We start from the raw sequence: 19,888 nt of genomic DNA, 5'->3' as shown, positions 1-19,888 counted from the left end.
GCCGGGGACTCCGGGTGGCAGAATACGCCGTGAAGTGGTTTGCGGCCTGCCAGTAAACCCAAAGCAGAAGAAGAAGAAGTGACGTCAGCGGCTTCATTTGCCTAATCCTCCCTCAGGGACTTATTCCGGTGTGAAAGCGATCTGCACTTAGTGCCCTGGGGTAATAAGTGCCGGGGCACTAAGTACGGCAAAGTACTTGGTGTGAACGCGGCTAAAAGAATCGAGGGGAAGTTCCTCAATCCAGGTTAATGCCTTTTTCATTTAATGTTGAGAGAAAAAATGAGGGAACACGTAAATCTAGTGCCTTCACACATTGGTTGGTCACGCTTCATACACAAGAGTCTCCAACAAACATGAATTCATTCGTCAGAGTTGCATTATAAGAAATCGCAGAGTGTGGATATCGATTGCGTGGCCTTGGCTCGGATCTGACGTACCTGCTCTGCCCTGATCTACCACTAGCTGTTAACGAGCTAGCAACCATATCGTGTGTGAGAAGTGTCCAGTGTTCCACATCTAACTTTGTTCGTATTGAGAGCACCGTCCAGGTGCTTATAGTGCGTTGTGCCACACATAGGGAAGCACTGACAGCCAGCACCTCATTCTGATTCTCACCCTCCATGGTACGTCTGGAAGGCCTGCTGCCAGCTCCACAATCAGCTGCATTGGCTTGATTGGGTTGCAATGTAACTGTAATCCAGAAATAACATGTCGACCAGTTTCCTGCTGGTTCAGGTTCAGGTGTGAGTGAAGTGCCGGGGCCAGCACGACGCCCACTCACCTGCAGGGGTTCACCGTATCCAGAACCACAGCGTTAATGGATTGGAGAACCATTTCGTGCTAATGTCGCCCACTGACATTCGCATGAACGTACAGTAAAGGTGTTGCCGGCATCAAATAAAAAAAGAGTGAATAATTTTCAATTCGTTGTATTCTGTTTTTATTTATGTTTTACACAACGTCCCAACTTCATTGAATTGGGGTTTGTATTCAGTATATCAATGGATTTATGTATGGAACTATTCATTTCTCTGTATTTCTGTGGAGCAGATGGTATTTCACATTTCACCTTTAAATAAGGTTGTTTTCATTTCTGGAAGCATGTTATGTAAGAAGTCGGCAGACAAGACTATCAATCAGTGTCAGGGAGTGTCTCTGCATTCAGGTACAAGGGACATTTACTTTTTCTGTTGATCACATCAGGAAGATGTTTTCTTGCCAAGGCCCGTCACGATAAGAAATGTTTTGGCAGGTGTGTTCAGGTGTGAGAACAGGGCGTCAGGGGAGGAGAGTATCTGACAGTATATAAGTCACCTCTCAACACCACAGTTCATCAGACTTCAAGCTCCTGCTGGAAGTCAGAAGACCCTCACACAACTCTGCTGATCTACTTCACCAGGTGAGGACTAACTGACGAACACACATTTGGTGAGGACTAACTGACGAACACACATTTAGTGGAACATTGAGGGCTTGCCAAGATGGATGATGGTGTGTGTCGTGGCTCGGTAGCTCCTGATTCAAACCACCGGCCTCGATTAAAACCTACAATATACAAGACTGTTGACGGCCTAGTTATTGTAGAGGATGAGTTACTCAACTTCCTGGCGGTTAAAATTAAAACTATGACCCAGGACGAGCTAGTCCTTGTAGCCTCTAACACCTTTGAATCCGAATGGATCGAGACTTCTAAAAAGACGTTGTTTGAACTCTGTCCTGAAACCAAGCAGCGGTGTGTGGCCTTTAAAGGCAACCAGAAGGATGCAAACAATATCAAAAGCTGTCTAAAAGTGCTAAATGAATGCGGTGAAAACATCCCTCGTTGTGTCTCCCACTACCTGGATGAGCTGCCGCCTGTTACGTTTAACAACCTGGATGTGTCCAACCTGCTGAGCAAGACCGTGGTAAATTTGGTTTTATATTGGACGTTGGATATTCGACACATTCGAAAAATCTATTTAACACTGGCTTCGATGGACGAATTTTTGTCAAACCAACTTCGATGTGTTAATACAAGGCCCGCCTATATAACACAAAGCCGCATAATAGATTTATAGCATATGTTAACAAAAAAAAAAGTATAAAATCAAAAGGTGGGTTTTTTGAAAAAAAAGCTTTGTGTTATATAGGCGGGCCTTGTATTAACACATCGAAGTTGATTTGACAAAAAATCGTCCATCGAAGCCAGTGTTAAATAGATTTTTCGAATGTGTCGAATATCCAACGTCCAATATAAAACCACATTTACCACGGTTGGATCATTTAACTGTCGCGGGCTGCGCCTGGGCAACAGCGCTGCTGATAGGATCCGACGTGTAGTGGTGGACAACTTGCTACAAAAATGTGACATTTTATGCTTGCAAGAAACTTTCTTACCAAAGCAGGACTTGGGAAAGTTGAACTCTCTTAATGACAATTTTCACGGGGCTGGTGAGTCCACTACGGACCTATCTCTGGGAATAGTGAGAGGAAGGAGAGCAGGGGGCGTGGCTATCCTGTGGCACAAAAAGCTGGACGCTGTCATTAATGTCATCAGGCTTGAAGTTGACTGGTGTATTGCTGTACAGATCAAAATGAATAACAAGGAGTTTAGCATTCTCAATGTATATACACCATATGAGTCACAGCATGATGAAGATGAATACCTGAACAGACTTGCTTTTATACATTCTTTTATTGCTGATAATCATTCCTCCAGTGTTTATGTAGTGGGTGATATGAATGCTGACATATCAGACAAAAGGTCCTTGTTTGCTAAGCATATGCTACCGTTCTGTGATGATGATAATAATAATAATAATGAGTTCCATTTATAAAGCACTTCATATTTGAAAGCAAATCCCGAAGTGCTACAAGTAGTGAGCATGAGCAGTATAAATAAACATTACACAACACGGTAGAATTAATTAAAAAAAATAATTAAAAAAAAAGCAATACAAAAAAATAAAAATAAAAAGGGTGATAAAAATGTCTAGGCAAAGGCTCTTTTGAAGAGATGGGTTTTGAGGCCGTGATGATAACAATCTTATATTATCAAGCCAAATACTTCTGCCTACAGATAGCTATTCATATGTAAGCGAGGCCTGCTGGCATACAACTTCATGGCTTGACCATTGCATCAGCACTGCTAATGCCCATGACACTGTACGATCAATTGAGATTGTGTATGAGGCATCAATGTCAGATCACATTCCTTTTGTAATGTCACTAGATTGTGATAGTCTCCCTGAGATGTCCCAGGAGGTTAAAAATGCCTGTACCACTAAAGTGGACTGGTCCAAACTCACAAATGAGGATAGGCTATTGTACTATGGGAGAACTGATGTCCTGTTGAGTGATGGATATCTACCCAAAGGGGCAGCTCTGTGTGTTGATGTGGGTTGTAATGAAAGCTCTCACCGTGAAGACCTCTGTAACATGTGTGATTGTATTGTGGGAGCTGTATGGGAGGCCAGTAGACCGTGCTGTACCTACTCTAGGAAGAGACACGACGTCAAGCCAGGGTGGAATAAACATGTGGCTGATCAATACGCTGAAGCCAAGAATGCTTTTGGGGCCTGGGTCCAGGCAGGAAGGCCCAGAGAGGGGCCTGTCCTGGATCTCAAAAAGCGTACACATGCTAGATATAAATATGCAGCTCGTTATGTCAACAAACACACAGAAACATTGAGAGCGGACTCTATGGCTGAAAAGCTCCTTCATAAGGATGCGACTGGCTTCTGGAAGGAGGTGAGAGCTCTGAACAGCGCCAGTACGTCGTTACCGTGTACCATAGAGGGAGTATGGCTTCTGGAAGGAGGTGAGAGCTCTGAACAGCGCCAGTACGTCGTTACTGTGTACCATAGAGGGAGTATGGCTTCTGGAAGGAGGTGAGGGCTCTGAACAGGGCCAGCACGTCGTTACCGTGTACCACAGAGGGAGTATGGCTTCTGGAAGGAGGTGAGGGCTCTGAACAGGGCCAGCACGTCGTTACCGTGTACCACAGAGGGAGTATCTGGAGCCCATAACATAGCCGAGTTGTGGAGGCAACATTACTCTACTATACTTCATTGTGTTAAAAGTGACGCCTACAAAGTCGGTAGTGTTGTGAAAAGCGACGCAGTGGGAATCACAGCTAAAGAGGTTTATCGAGCAATTGCACAGCTAGCTGATAACAAAGCAAGCGGCTCTGACCCAATCACTGCAGAGCACCTTAAACTGGCGAGCCCGAAGGTTGCAGTTCTTCTTGCCATTTGTTTTACCGGCCTCATGACTCATGGTGTGTCGCCAGACTCCATGTTGACTGTTACCTTGGTCCCTGTCATTAAGGACAGAGCGGGCGAGGTAGGGAGCGTGGATAACTAGAGACCAATTGCTCTGGCCAGTGTGTTATCCAAAGTCCTGGAAAGAATTTTGTTAGATAGACTATGTTCTTATTTATGTACCTCAGATAACCAGTTTGGCTTCAAGGCTAAGCATGCTGCTGAGCTATGCATCTATGCTCTGAAGGAAATGGTAGAAACATATAGAAGACAGAATTCCACTGTTCTGATTGGTTCATTGATGCCTCTAAGGCTTTTGACCGAGTTAACCATCACAAACTGTTTTTAAAATGGAGACAAAGAGGTGTGCCCAAAAGTATAATTAGGATCCTGACTTATTGGTATGCCAACCAGAGCATGCGGATCAAATGGGGGGATGCAGTCTCGGCGCCATTTGGTGTTGGTAATGGAGTCCGCCAGGGGGGGCTCCTCTCACCGAGCCTTTTTAATATCTATATGAATGATCAGATGATTTAAGGGTCTGTAAAACAGGGTGTGTGATTGGTCATGTGATTGTAAACCATCTTATGTATGCCGATGATCTGGCTATTGTTTCTCCTGGCAGTGCTGGTTTTCAACAGTTGCTAAATGTTTGTTCTGATTACGGAGTCAAATTTGACGTTAAATACAATGCTAAGAAGAGCGCTGTAATGATCTGCAGAGCAACAGGGGATAAGAACCTTTGTTTTCCAACATGCTACCTGTCAGGACAGGTGCTGTCTGTTTGCTGTAACACTAAGTATCTGGGACACATCATCACAGATGAAATGGCTGATGATGACGACATGTATAGACAGCGGCGTGTCTTATATATACAAGCCAACATGTTGGCTAGAAAATTCTCTTGGTGTTCAGATAAGGTTCAGGTGAACCTCTTCAGAGCGTATTGCTCTCCTCTCTATACTGCCCCCTTGTGGTCAAGTATAAGAAGGCGAGCCTCCGGAAGCTCCAGGTTGCATATAATGACTGTTTGCGTATACTGCTTAGAAAACCCAGGTGGTGCAGTGCAGGTGAAATGTTCTGTAATGCACGAGTCAACACGTTCCATGCTCTCTTGAGAAATCTGATTTACAAATTCATCTGTCGATTGAATGTTTCTCATAATTCTGTCATTACGCTGCTTTCAAATCCGTGTCTCAGTGCTGTACGATACCAGCCGCCTCTGTGGAAACATTGGTATGGCTGCCTTTTTTTAGTTTGTATTTGAGTGTTGTATGTTTTGTAATAATGGACCAAGAGTCTCTTTAAATAAAGATGATGATGATGATGATGATGATGATGATGATGATGATGATGATGATGATGATGATGATGATGATGATGATGATGATGATGATGATGATGATGATGATGATGACAACTTTACTTTTCTGTGTAAAACTGCAGCTGCTGGATTAGTGTCTGCAGGGAAATTGGAGTCAGACTCCAAGTGTTGTTAACTCTCATCACTCCTACTCCTTAACAGACGTTTAAATCAGTTTCTGAAGTCTGTGCTGTCTCTTCTCAACAGGTTGGAGAAATGGCCTCAGATCACATGAACGTTGCTGCTCTGGGACGACCTTTCACCCTAGGGATGCTCTATGATGCTCGGAGAGATGAACTGGTGCCAGGTAAGACTTCACATTGTCTCAAAGCTTTCATCATAGTCACCGTATAACAACAATTCACCAGGCCTGACATTACTTTGTTAAGTTATCTTTTGATTCTCGTCGTGCCATTTTAAATTGAGTGTGTTATGAGAGTTGTTTCTTTGTCTCTTTGTGCACCTGTGTATATCGGGATATTCTTTCACTGCTTTTGTCCGTAGATTATATTTTCTATGCATTTATTACACGGCTTAGTTGAATACTTGATTCTGATTGGTCAATAAGAACATTTCAGAGGTTATTGATACTCTATAACAAACCGCTGCTTAGCAAAATACTGATCTTTGCTGAGGAGGATCAAGGGAGAGAAAGAAAGAGGTTAAAAGACAGAGCGTTGGAAGTGAAATAAATGAACTGAAGCAGAGAGACAGGAAGTAAACACTAACAGGAACACGGTATGGGCTCTGTAGGGTTTAAGGACTTGTTTGTGGAAACTGTGAGCAGACTTGGACAGAGAACATTGGTCAGAGCTGCCTTCATTTTAAATCCACTTGTTGTCGGAGCTCCATCTGTGCGCCGTGGAGCGGAGTTTACTTTCTTAGAGGAAGAAATATCATCATTTTCAAGTCAATAAAATCATTTAAATGAATATTGGGAGTCAAGTCGTTAGTGTGTTAGTGTGTTACAACCCAGTCTCACGGCATTTCGTGTTCACCAACACGATTTTTAATCTATTCATTCGTGTTCACCAACACGATTTGCCCCTTTTTTTCGTGTTGCACAGCACGATTTTAAAAGCAATGTATTTCTACTGCCTGCAGCACGTCTTTTTCTCCGGTCGGGTCGTGGAAGACCGGAAGCTGTGTGGTTCATAAAAACATGTTCTTACTCAATATCAAGCCACAGTTATTGCTTTTATTTTAAATCGTATAATTTCGGACTTTTGTTGCCGTCTGTGAGGAAAATAAACGAGGCTCAGAGCCTCAGGATACTGAAATCTGTATTTTTAAATATTTTTTCCTTCTAATTTGTTATTCTTTTCAAAATAACACACTGTTATTTACTCACCAATAACACACAATTATCCTTGCTTTTATTTATTGGTTTAATTCCATAATCTCGGGCTTTTTTGGTGTTCGTCAGGAACTGCATTTCAAAATAAAAATAACCGGAAACAGACGTAGGCCTGTAAGGGACATTTCGAGCATCATTGCGATTGTCAACATTTCTGAGTTTAGGATGGCCGAAGACACTACACTACCCATAATCCCCAGCTATCGTTTAGGACTACAGTCTTTACGCAGAGCGTCAAACAGCTGTGTGAAATGGAACGAAACCACGCCAGACTATCCAAAACTGGAATCGAACACCCCCCCAGAACTACACATGCTGGCTATTGTGTTTCCTTTCTGGCTCACTGAGAATAAAGTCAGAATTCTGAGGAAAAGTCAAAATGGTGATATTAAATCCTGAATTCAGAATCTACAGAATGCTAGAGTAGAAAAGACGATTTTTTTATTTGGGGTCTTTTTCTGTGTTTGTACGATTATATTTGTTCTCAGAAAGTCTTTAATATCAGAATTGAGAAATCACTTTAGATCTCCTCTGTACTCTAGAATTCTTAAATATCGAATGCTAGAGTACAGAAGAGTAAAATGGCCACGTGTGAAACATTTTTTGATATCGTACAACAAATAATTTTTACTGTGTTGTGAGATTAAGGTCCTGCCCCATATCACACACACACACACACACACACACACACACACACACACACACACACACACACACACACACACACACACACACACACACACACACACACACACACACACACACACACACACACACACACACACACACACACACACACACTTTTCCTATGGAAACTCCTGGCAGGATATGAAGCTGTAAAGCTTTGAAATTATAAGTTTTATTATAATTTATATAAACAAAGGTTTTTCCCTGAACTGATCCGAAAACTGTTTGCTTTCCAATTTGTTCAGGTCTCAGATTGTGGAATGAGGAAACTCTAGAAGAAAAAACAACTGAAACCCCTCAGCCCAGCAATCATTTTGAAATGTCTGCATCTGACACCACTGAATCCAAGTCCACTCTGATGGACATTGAAGCTTCTCTGAAGGTCAGTTTCCTGAGTGGACTGATAGAAGTTGGAGGATCTGCCAAATATCTGAACGATCAGAAGAAATTCAAGAATCAGAGCAGAGTGACCTTACAGTACAAAGCTACCACCAACTTCAAACAGATGTTAATTACTGATGTGACCCTGGACACCGAACAGATGGAGGTTATTGAGAAGGGCTTGGCGACGCATGTAGTCACAGGCATCCTGTATGGGGCAGATGCTTTCTTTGTGTTTGACAGTGAGAAGTTAGAAGCCAGCCAGGTTCAGAAGATAGAGGGCAGCATGCAAGCTGTGATAAAGAAGATTCCTTCTTTTGATGTTGAGGGGAAGGTTGAAATCAAGTTGACGGCTGCAGAGAAAGCCCTGACTGAGAAATTCTCCTGCAAATTCCACGGAGACTTCATTCTTGAAAGCATCCCAGCAACATTTAAAGAGGCAGTGCAGACCTATGTAGAACTTCCACAGCTACTGGGAACAAAGGGAGAGAATTCGGTCCCAGTGAAGGTCTCGCTGATGCCACTGAAGCTGTTTGATCCCAAAGCTCCTGAGCTGATGACCGGGATCAGCATCGGACTAGTTATCAAGGTGCAGGAAGCTCTGGAAGATTTAAAGGAAATAAGAATGAGATGCAACGATTCTCTGGGAGACAAAGTGGTAGAGAGTTTCCCCGTGCTTCAGGAAGAGTTGAGCACTTTCCTCAAACTGTGTGGTTATTATGAATCCAGCCTCCAGCAAGCCATGGCAGAGAAACTTCCCTCCATCCGAGTAGGAAAGGAAGATGAGAGCTCACTGGAAAAAGTCTTTAAAGCCAGGCACACGTCACCCTTCAACCATGAACAACTAACCAAGTGGCTGGATCACAAAGAGAGAGAAATCAACATCATCAAGTCCTGTGTCGACACCATGGAGGGAGTAACGATCGTCCTGAACCAGAACGAGCTGGACAGAGAGGTCCTTGCTTCAGGTGTAGAGGATGTTCTGTGCTTTGTGTTCACCTCCATGCTAAAGGGTGATATCTACCTTGATGAGATGGCTGACTTCTTTAAATCACCCAAGTTAGGAAGTACCGATGAAGAGGAGTGGTACTACTCCAATGAAGTTCTGAACACAATGAGAGAAAAAGCCACATTTCTCCAGGGTGCTTCCAAAGCGCTGAAGAACAACAGCCAATGCCGTTTCCTCATAACGGCCAAAACCAATCCCAAATACAAAGGAGCAAGCATCTACCACTACTGGAAAGGCCAGCCGGTCAATGAAGACTTTCAAAAGCCTTCTTCTGTGGAGACTATCACACACAAGAGAGATCTGATCTGGTGTAAGTCAGGCTTTTTTAAGTCAAAGATACGAGTTCTCCAGCAGTTTGACCATCAAAGTTACTGATAAGATATGTTGTTATGTTTTCTCCATCAGATGCCTGTGATCTCCACCTGGACCCAGACACTGCCAACAACTACCTCATTCTGTCTCACGGAAACAAAAAGGCAACAAGTGGAGCATGGCAGGATTATCCTCCTCACCCAGAGAGGTATAGCTCATGGCCACAGGTGTTGTGCAAAGAGGAGTTATCTGGGTGCCATTACTGGGAGGTAGAGTGGAGCACCAGTGGCGATCAGCTTGTGTTTGCTGCTGTGGCATACAAGGGAGCTGCCAGACAAAGCTCAGTTGTGAGCAAGTTCGGCTTTAATTCAGAATCCTGGAGCTTCGGCAAATATGTGGAAGAATCACATCACTCTCTTAAGGCATTCCATGCCAGTAACCTGGTGTGGGAAGTACCTTATCCCTCTGATGGCTTCAGTAGCATCGGGGTGTATCTGGACTGGCCTGCTGGCACTTTGTCCTTCTACAGAGTCTCCGGCCACACACTGACTCACCTGTACACCTTTCACACCACATTCACTGAGCCTCTTCTCCCAGGCCTCTGCGTTGATAGAAATGCCAACTATGCCTACCTGTGTCCAGTTGAATTGTAAATGAACTGGATTCATACAGCGCTCTTCCAGTCTGTACGACCCATCAAAGCGCTTTTACATTGGCAGCCATTCACACACATTCATAGAGGCAGAGGCGGTCACACACCTGCTCAGTAGCCTAACGTTCACACACATCTACACACAGTCGGCCATTCTTGGTCTGCCTAAAGTTTAAATGAAAACCTAACATCCCATCTTAACTTTAACCTGCTACTCAAAATCCAAAATGCATTCAAATCCAGAGGGACGGGGAATGTTTTATTATTGCTTTCTACAATTTAACTTTTATGATTCAAAATTCCAGGGAGTGGTGTTTTATTCACTGTAATCTATTAAGATTTCCTATTTACATCCGTCGTTATTAACATTGTGTGCAGTTATTGTCTGGTGTGAAGCGGGTACACCTGTTGAACACCTGAGAGGTCAACATGTCCCAACTCCTCCCACTAAGGCAATGATGAAGAACTCTTAGCTTCTTGGTCGCTCTAAAGTTTGAAATGGCAACCTAGCATCCCATTCTAACTTTAACGTGCTCCACAGAATCAAACATGCATTCAAACCCAGAGGGACCAGAACAAACGAGGATATACAAAGTGACTTGTTTTCAGTGAATGTTGATTTCTTCATCTTCTCAAACGGTTTGAAGCCGATGCTTTACGAACAGTTGAACAATATTTCTTCATAGGAACTTTCTATCGTAGTAACATATACTCAAGCATTATATATCCGGCGATCGCTCGGTCAAAACTGATGTTGAAATACAGCACATATAAACATAATGGGGGAAATAGTTGCTTATTCTGTTGAATGTATGCTCATTATTTTAGGACATAAGGTTCTTCAAGAGCCGATTGCTTTTGCTTTGTCTTTTTCTAAAGCGAGTTATATTTAGAGAACACAAGAGGAGTCTTTTCTCTCATGAAACCGGTGTGGGTGGGGTTCTCTGTTCAGGACAAGGTTAGACGTGCTTTATCAACATTAGAATGATGACATATGAAATCATAGTTTAAGTCAAAGAATATCTGTTTTGTTAAATGTATCATGTTGATTATGTTGGGAATATCCTATCTCTTATTTCAGCATTTGTTTATTTGCTTCTTTGTGCAGAACTCACAGCTCATGAATGAAATAAACTGCAGAACTTGTTTTGTTTGAGAGAATCACTGCTAACACCATGTAGTTGGAAATATTGCTGATGGTTATAAAGATGAAGCAACATCAGATTCCTGTAACACTTCAACATCTGGATATGTTCACTCTGTTCTTCAATAAAGAGACCTGACTTTACTCTGAGGGCCAGTTGTTGTTATTTATGTTAAGAAAGTGTTTTATATTATGTTGTAGTTTTAATTATGTTGTTTTGTGAAATCTAAATTAATATTAAACTCCCAAGGTTCTTTGACTGCAACACTTTCCCCATAGATACATCTTTTATGCAAAGCTGCAAAGAGGATCTCTTGGTCAACAATATTATTATTCTTGGTACATTTTATAAACACTAATCTATGCATATGAAAGTGAATCTTAAGTTCTGTGTATATCATAATACGCGTATTTCCTTATCAAGAAGACCCTCCCCCTGCACAAGATGCACCTGGATTCCAAGGACACGCTTTGCACCTGGATTCCAAGGACACGCTTTGCACCTGGATTCCAAGGAGACGCTTTGCACCTGGATTCCAAGGACACGCTTTGCACCTGGATTCCAAGGAGACGCTTTGCACCTGGATTCCAAGGAGACGCTTTGCACCTGGATTCCAAGGAGACGCTTTGCACCTGGATTCCAAGGAGACGCTTTGCACCTGGATACCAAGGAGACGCTTTGCACCTGGATTCCAAGGAGACGCTTTGCACCTGGATTCCAAGGAAACGGGGAGGGAGTTTTGGCATCTCATTGGACTGCCTGAGGGTTAATAATAATAATAACTTCATTTGTATAGCACCTTTCATACAGGGGATTGCAGTTCAAAGTGCTTTACATCAGTAAGAAATAAGACGTGAAATCAGTGTAAAACAAGCAGCAAGAGGAAAGCATAAAGTGGGATCAAATAATGAAACATAAAAACATGGGGAATAAAACATAGAGAAATAGTGCAGTATAATAGGGTAAAGTCAGTCAAATGCTTTGGTAAAGAGATCGGTTTTAAGCTGCCTTTTAAAAATGCCTAACGTATTGGGTTCCCTAATATTGTTGGGTAACATGTTCCACAGTTTGGGGGCGTAGTTTACAAAGGCTGCATCACCGATCTTCTTAGGACTCTTTCTGGTGACCTCTAACAGACCTGCATCTGATGATCGCAGTGTTCTGGCGGGTGTGTAGTTCATCAGAGAGTCAGCCATGTAGCTGGGTCCTTGTCCATTCAGAGCTTTGTATGTGAGGAGAAGCCCCTTCAAATCAGTTCTGAAAGTTACAGGAAGCCAGTGTAGAGTAGCTAAGCCAGGACTAACCTGTCCCCTCCTTTTGGTATTCGTCAGTAGGCTAGCTGCAGAGTTCTGAATGAGCTGGAGTCTTCCAATAGCTTTCTTGGGGAGACCAGTGAATAGTGCATTGCAGTCGGCTAGATATAAAAGCATGAATTAGCTTCTCTGCATCATTTTGATTTATGAATGGTCGTACCTTCGGGTTAGGGTGTGTCATGGGAATTATGATTATCAGAGAATGCTTTGATGTTATTTAACATGTAAATAATAATATTCTGTAAGCCTTACACGTCAAGAGACAGTAGATCTCAGCACTAGATGATCAGTCACAAGGTGCCATGTGACCACGCAGTGGGTGATCAGTGGTCTGATCATGGGTCTATTACTCTGATAGGGTCAGGGGTCAGTTACCTCCTGACTAAGCATGCATTCGTTGTCCCTGTATAAAAGCTCTCTCTTTTCACGTTGAGTAGTTGCACCCTGCTGTGGACACATTGCTCTTCATGTTGTTTGCCTCTTTTGCAAAAGATGAAAAAGACTCGGAAGGACAACTCTTTGACGAGTTTATTTTAAGAATTTCCACCACAGCTATAAACAGCCGGAGACCTCTGAGGCAGAGCTGTGGATCCCACGGATCTGCCAGAGACTGCAGTTCCTCAAATGATCACGTGTCAGATATTGTTATGAAGGCTGTCTATCGATTACAAATTGTAATCTCGATTAATCGCATGATTGACCAAAGTTAACTCTCGATAAATCCCAATTAATTGCTAATTATTTGCATGTTTTTGATCTATTCTACCTTAACCTGTTAGCCCGATTGTCCCCGCCGGCGCCAATCGGGCTAACAGGCGGTATTAACCATTTTTACCTAAACGGAACAGAAGTCTAACACCAAGCGTCTGAATCAGCACTTAGCGAAACATGCTAACGCATCGTTAGCACATAACTCGCGACAAAGTCATGCTATCTGCACAAACTACATATCATATGAAAGCTGAGACTCCACAGATTCCATTGCTATAAGTCTCATCACTGTGATACTTGATGTGGGAGTGGAAGGAAAGGCAGGAGTCAAAGATGACCCAGGTTGCGGACTTCAGGGGACTCATGTATAACGCCGTGCGTAGGATTCACGTGGGAAGGTTGCTTACGTAGTAGAAATCCGAAAAATAGGTACATACATTTTCCGCCATTTTCCGATTCACCGAACATTGGGAGGAAAGTACATACGGCACTTCCTACGCCGGTTTCCCTTTATAAATCACAATCAACTCGAAATGCGGTGCAGCTCATAAAGACTCATAAAACTGAATTACATAATCTGGAAACTATTCAACCATTCATGCCCAGTAGATTACAGTATATCACATCTTATATCACTGTCTGCACAGGTACAGGATGCCTGTAAAACAACTAGATGAAATGCTATCCCCTATTTCTTTGTAACAGGTGACTTGGTATTACTGATGTCACCGGTTTAAGACATGTTCTTTCTTGTCTATCTGTTTATCACATGGTTATAGGATAATTCTGAGGAAGCCGTTACAGCCTGTTAGGCAGGTCACATTGGGAAATGTTTTGGCAGGTGTGTTCAGGAGTGAGAACAGGGGGTCAGGGGAGGAGAGTATCTGACAGTATATAAGTCACCTCACAACATCACATTTCATCAGACTTCAAGCTCCTGCTGGAAGTCAGAAGACCCTCACACAACTCTGCTGATCTACTTCACCAGGTGAGGACTAACTGACGAACACACATTTATTATAACAACTTTACTTTTCTGTGTGAAACTGCAGCTGGATTAGTGTCTGCAGGGAAAAACTGCATGTATAGGCACAGTTGAGAGTCAGACTCCAAGTGTTGTTAACTCTCATCACTCCTACTCCTTAACAGACGTTTAAATCAGTTTCTGAAGTCTGTGCTGTCTCTTCTCAACAGGTTGGAGAAATGGCCTCAGATCACATGAATGTTGCTGCTCTGGGACGACCTTTCACCCTAGGGATGCTCTATGATGCTCGAAGTGACAAACTGGTGCCAGGTAAGACTTCACATTGTCACAAAACTTTCATCATAGTCACCGTACAACAACAATTCACCAGGCCTGACATTACTTTGTTAAGTTATCTTTTGATTATCGTCCTGCCATTTTAAATTGAGTGTGTTATGAGAGTTGTTTCTTTGTCTCTTTGTGCACCTGTGTATATCGGGATATTCTTTCACTGCTTTTGTCTGTCGATTATATTTTCTATGCATTTATTACACAGCTTAGTTGAATACTTGATTCTGATTGGTCAATAAGAACATTTCAGAGGTTATTGATACTCCATAACAAACCACTGCTTAGCAAAATACTGATCTTTGCTGAGGAGGATCAAGGGAGAGAAAGAAAGAGGTTAAAAGACAGAGCGTTGGAAGTGAAATAAATGAACTGAAGCAGAGAGACAGGAAGTAAACACTAACAGGAACACGGTATGGGCTCTGTAGGGTTTAAGGACTTGTTTGTGGAAACTGTGAGCAGACTTGGACAGAGAACATTGGTCAGAGCTCCATCAGTTAGTGCGCCGTGGAGCGGAGTTTACTTTCTTAGAGGAAGAAATACGATCATTTTCAAGTCAATAAAATCATCTAAATGAATATTGGCAGTCAAGTCGTTAGTGTGTTAGTGTGTAATAAGCGGGATAATGTGCAGCGAGGCGGGCATTATTCGGAGTGATCAGGGAGCCGGACGCAAAGCGGAGGGATCTTGATCAGCGGGTCGGGTGTTGTTTTTTTACTAATGACCGCCTTCCTGCACATTATCCCTTACTTCATCTTAAGCCTCTGCCTTTAGCTATTGCCTGCCCGGGGACAAAGATGCCTTTCTGGCTCACTGAGAATAAAGTCAGAATTCTGAGGAAAAGTCAAAATGTTGATATTAAATCCTGAATTCAGAATCTACAGAATGCTAGAGTAGAAAAGACGATTTTTTTTATTTGGGGTCTTTTTTTGTGTATGTACGATTATATTTGTTCTCAGAACTGAAAAAAGGAAATCACTTTAGATCTCCCTCTAGAATTCTTAAATATCGAATGCTAGAGTACAGAAGAGTAAAATGGCCACGTGTGAAACATTTTTTGATATCGTACACAAAATTATTTTTACTGTGTTGTGAGATTAAGGTCCTGCCCCATATCACACACACACACACACACACACACACACACACACACACACACACACACACACACACACACACACACACACACACACACACACACACACACACACACACACACACACACACACACACACCCCATCAGTCCACTTTATTTTCAATCCGCTTACAAACTCGCTGACACACAGAAACTCTTTGCTCTACTGAGTTTTACATTACAAGGCGACTTTATAAACTATTGTACATCATTATCTACTTTGTATTTATTTTGAATGTAAATGTATTACTTAAATACAATAACAAATATAAGGAGAAAACGGGGGTTATTATCATTTTAAAACATGGCCTTTTGGGCTTCCGTAGGTCACGACTTCCGTTTCTAATGCAACACACACACACACACACACACACACACACACACACACACACACACACACACACACACACACACACACACACACACACACACACACACACTTTTCCTATGGAAACGCCTGGCAGGATATGAAGCTGTAAAGCTTTGAAATTATAAGTTTTATTATAATTTATATAAACAAAGGTTTTTCCCTGAACTGATCCGAAAACTGTTTGCTTTCCAATTTGTTCAGGTCTCAGATTGTGGAATGAGGAAACTCTAGAAGAAAAAACAACTGAAACCCCTCAGCCCAGCAATCATTTTGAAATGTCTGCTTCTGACACCACTGAATCCAAGTCCACTCTGATGGACATTGAAGCTTCTCTGAAGGTCAGTTTCCTGAGTGGACTGATAGAAGTTGGAGGATCTGCCAAATATCTGAACGATCAGAAGAAATTCAAGAATCAGAGCAGAGTGACATTGCAGTACAAAGCTACCACCAACTTCAAACAGATGTTAATTACTGATGTGACCCTGGACACCGAACAGATGGAGGTTATTGAGAAGGGCTTGGCCACACATGTAGTCACAGGCATCCTGTATGGGGCAGATGCTTTCTTTGTGTTCGACAGTGAGAAGTTAGAAGCCAGCCAGGTTCAGAAGATAGAGGGCAGCATGCAAGCTGTGATAAAGAAGATTCCTTCTTTTGATGTTGAGGGGAAGGTTGAAATCAAGCTGACTGATGAAGAGAAAGCCCTGACTGAGAAATTCTCCTGCAAATTCCACGGAGACTTCATTCTTGAAAGCATCCCAGCAACATTTAAAGAGGCAGTGCAGACCTATGTAGAACTTCCACAGCTACTGGGAACAGATGGAGAGAATTCGGTCCCAGTGAAGGTCTCGCTGATGCCGCTGAAGCTGTTTGATCCCAAAGCTCCTGAGCTGATGACCGGGATCAGCATCGGACTAGTGATGAAGGCCCAAGATGTTTTGGAAGATTTAAAGGAAATAAGAATGAGATGCAACGATTCTCTGGGAGACAAAGTGGTAGAGAGTTTCCTCGTGCTTCAGGAAGAGTTGATCACTTTTCTCAAACTGTGTGGTTATTATGAATCCAGCCTCCAGCAAGCCATGGCAGAGAAACTTCCCTCCATCCGTGAAGGAAAGGAAGATGAGAGCTCACTGGAAAAAGTCTTTGAAGACAGGCACAAGTCACCCTTCAACCATGACAAACTAAACAAGTGGCTGGATCACAAAGAGAGAGAAATCAACATCATCAAGTCCTGTGTCGACACCATGGAGGGAGTAAAGATCGTCCTGAACCAGAACGAGCTGGACAGAGAGGTCCTTGCTTCAGGTGTAGAGGATGTTCTGTGCTTTGTGTTCACCTCCATGCTAAAGGGTGATATCTACCTTGATGAGATGGCTGACTTCTTGAAATCACCCAAGTTAGGAAGTACCGATGAAGAGGAGTGGTACTACTCCGACGAAGTTCTGAACACAATGAGAGAAAAAGCCACATTTCTCCAGGGTGCTTCCAAAGCGCTGAAGAACAACAGCAAATTCCGTTTCCTCATAACGGCCAAAACCAATCCCAAATACAAAGGAGCAAGCATCTACCACTACAGGAAAGGCCAGCTGGTCACTGAAGACTTTCCAAAGCCTTCTTCTGTGGAGACCATCACACACAAGAGAGATCTGATCTGGTGTAAGTCAGGCTTTTTTAAGTCAAAGATACGAGTTCTCCAGCAGTTTGACCATCAAAGTTACTGATAAGATATGTTGTTATGTTTTCTCCATCAGATGCCTGTGATCTCCACCTGGACCCAGACACTGCCAACAACTACCTCATTCTGTCTCACGGAAACAAAAAGGCAACAAGTGGAGCATGGCAGGATTATCCTCCTCACCCAGAGAGGTATAGCTCATGGCCACAGGTGTTGTGCAAAGAGGAGTTATCTGGGTGCCATTACTGGGAGGTCGAGTGGAGCACCAGTGGCGATCAGCTTGTGTTTGCTGCTGTGGCATACAAGGGAGCTGCCAGACAAAGCTCAGTTGTGAGCAAGTTCGGCTTTAATTCAGAATCCTGGAGCTTCGGCAAATATGTGGAAGAATCACATCACTCTCTTAAGGCATTCCATGCCAGTAACCTGGTGTGGGAAGTACCTTATCCCTCTGATGGCTTCAGTAGCATCGGGGTGTATCTGGACTGGCCTGCTGGCACTTTGTCCTTCTACAGAGTCTCCGGCCACACACTGACTCACCTGTACACCTTTCACACCACATTCACTGAGCCTCTTCTCCCAGGCCTCGGGACTTATTATGATTCCAACTCTGCCTACCTGTGTCCAGTTGAATTGTAAATGAACTGGATTCATACAGCGCTCTTCCAGTCTGTACGACCCATCAAAGCGCTTTTACATTGGCAGCCATTCACACACATTCATAGAGGCAGAGGCGGTCACACACCTGCTCAGTAGCCTAACGTTCACACACATCTACACACAGTCGGCCATTCTTGGTCTGCCTAAAGTTTAAATGAAAACCTAACATCCCATCTTAACTTTAACCTGCTACTCAAAATCCAAAATGCATTCAAACCCAGAGGGACGGGGAATGTTTTATTATTGCTTTCTACAATTTAACTTTTATGATTCAAAATTCCAGGGAGTGGTGTTTTATTCACTGTAATCTATTAAGATTTCCTATTTACATCCGTCGTTATTAACATTGTGTGCAGTTATTGTCTGGTGTGAAGCGGGTACACCTGTTGAACACCTGAGAGGTCAACATGTCCCAACTCCTCCCACTAAGGCAATGATGAAGAACTCTGAGCTTCTTGGTCGCTCTAAAGTTTGAAATGGCAACCTAACATCCCATTCTAACTTTAACGTGCTCCACAGAATCAAACATGCATTCAAACCCAGAGGGACCAGAACAAACGAGGATATAAAAAAGTGACTTGTGTTTATCAGTAAATGTTGATTTCATCATCTTCTCAAACTGTTTGAAGCCGATGCTTTACGAACAGTTGAACAATATTTCTTCATAGGAACTTTCTATCGTAGTAACATATACTCAAGCATTATATATCCGGCGATCGCTCGGTCAAAACTGATGTTGAAATACAGCACATATAAACATAATGGGGGAAATAGTTGCTTATTCTGTTGAATGTATGCTCATTATTTTAGGACATAAGGTTCTTCAAGAGCCGATTGCTTTTGCTTTGTCTTTTTCTAAAGTGAGTTATATTTAGAGAACACAAGAGTCTTTTCTCTCATGAAACCGGTGTGGGTGGGGTTCTCTGTTCAGGACAAGGTTAGACGTGCTTTATCAACATTAGAATGATGACATATGAAATCATAGTTTAAGACAAAGAATATCTGTTTTGTTAAATGTATCATTTTGATTATGTTGGGAATATCCTATCTCTTATTTCAGCATTTGTTTATTTGCTTCTTTGTGCAGAACTCACAGCTCATGAATGAAATAAACTGCAGAACTTGTTTTGTTTGAGAGAATCACTGCTAACACCATGTAGTTGGAAATATTGCTGATGGTTATAAAGATGAAGCAACATCAGATTCCTGTAACACTTCAACACCTGGATATGTTCACTCTGTTCTTCAATAAAGAGACCTGACTTTACTCTGAGGGCCAGTTGTTGTTATTTATGTTAAGAAAGTGTTTTATATTATGTTGTAGTTTTAATTATGTTGTTTTGTGAAATCTAAATTAATATTAAACTCCCAAGGTTCTTTGACTGCAACACTTTCCCCATAGATACATCTTTTATGGAAAGCGGCAAAGAGGATTTCTTGGTCAACAATATTATTATTCTTGGTACATTTTATAAACACTAATCTATGCATATGAAAGTGAATCTTAGGTTCTGTGTATATCATAATACGCGTATTTCCTTATCAAGAAGACCCTCCCCCCCTGCACA

At 42.5% G+C, this 19,888-nt stretch overlaps 2 protein-coding genes across 2 annotated transcripts; both read left to right on the top strand.

Moving 5' to 3' along the window:
* The first annotated feature begins 1,353 nt into the window (after nucleotides 1–1,353).
* LOC117464431 (stonustoxin subunit beta-like) lies at nucleotides 1,354–10,019 on the top strand. The gene is made up of 4 exons (XM_034106856.2): nucleotides 1,354–1,399; nucleotides 5,812–5,911; nucleotides 7,894–9,348; nucleotides 9,444–10,019. The coding sequence occupies exons 2-4, from the start codon at nucleotides 5,821–5,823 to the stop codon at nucleotides 10,001–10,003; spliced, it is 2,106 nt and encodes a 701-aa protein (XP_033962747.1). The 5' UTR covers nucleotides 1,354–1,399; nucleotides 5,812–5,820; the 3' UTR covers nucleotides 10,004–10,019.
* Nucleotides 10,020–14,126: 4,107 nt separating this feature from the next.
* On the top strand, nucleotides 14,127–18,878 carry LOC117464971 (stonustoxin subunit beta-like). The gene is made up of 4 exons (XM_034107781.2): nucleotides 14,127–14,159; nucleotides 14,366–14,465; nucleotides 16,190–17,644; nucleotides 17,740–18,878. Exons 2-4 carry the CDS (start codon nucleotides 14,375–14,377, stop codon nucleotides 18,297–18,299), a joined length of 2,106 nt encoding a protein of 701 aa, XP_033963672.1. The 5' UTR covers nucleotides 14,127–14,159; nucleotides 14,366–14,374; the 3' UTR covers nucleotides 18,300–18,878.
* Nucleotides 18,879–19,888: the final 1,010 nt, after the last annotated feature.

This window comes from Pseudochaenichthys georgianus, chromosome 19, assembly GCF_902827115.2.
Source record: "Pseudochaenichthys georgianus chromosome 19, fPseGeo1.2, whole genome shotgun sequence".
Taxonomy (NCBI): Eukaryota; Metazoa; Chordata; class Actinopteri; order Perciformes; family Channichthyidae; genus Pseudochaenichthys; species Pseudochaenichthys georgianus.
Note: the sequence above shows the minus strand (reverse complement) of the source record. Positions and strands in the feature narration are given on the sequence as shown.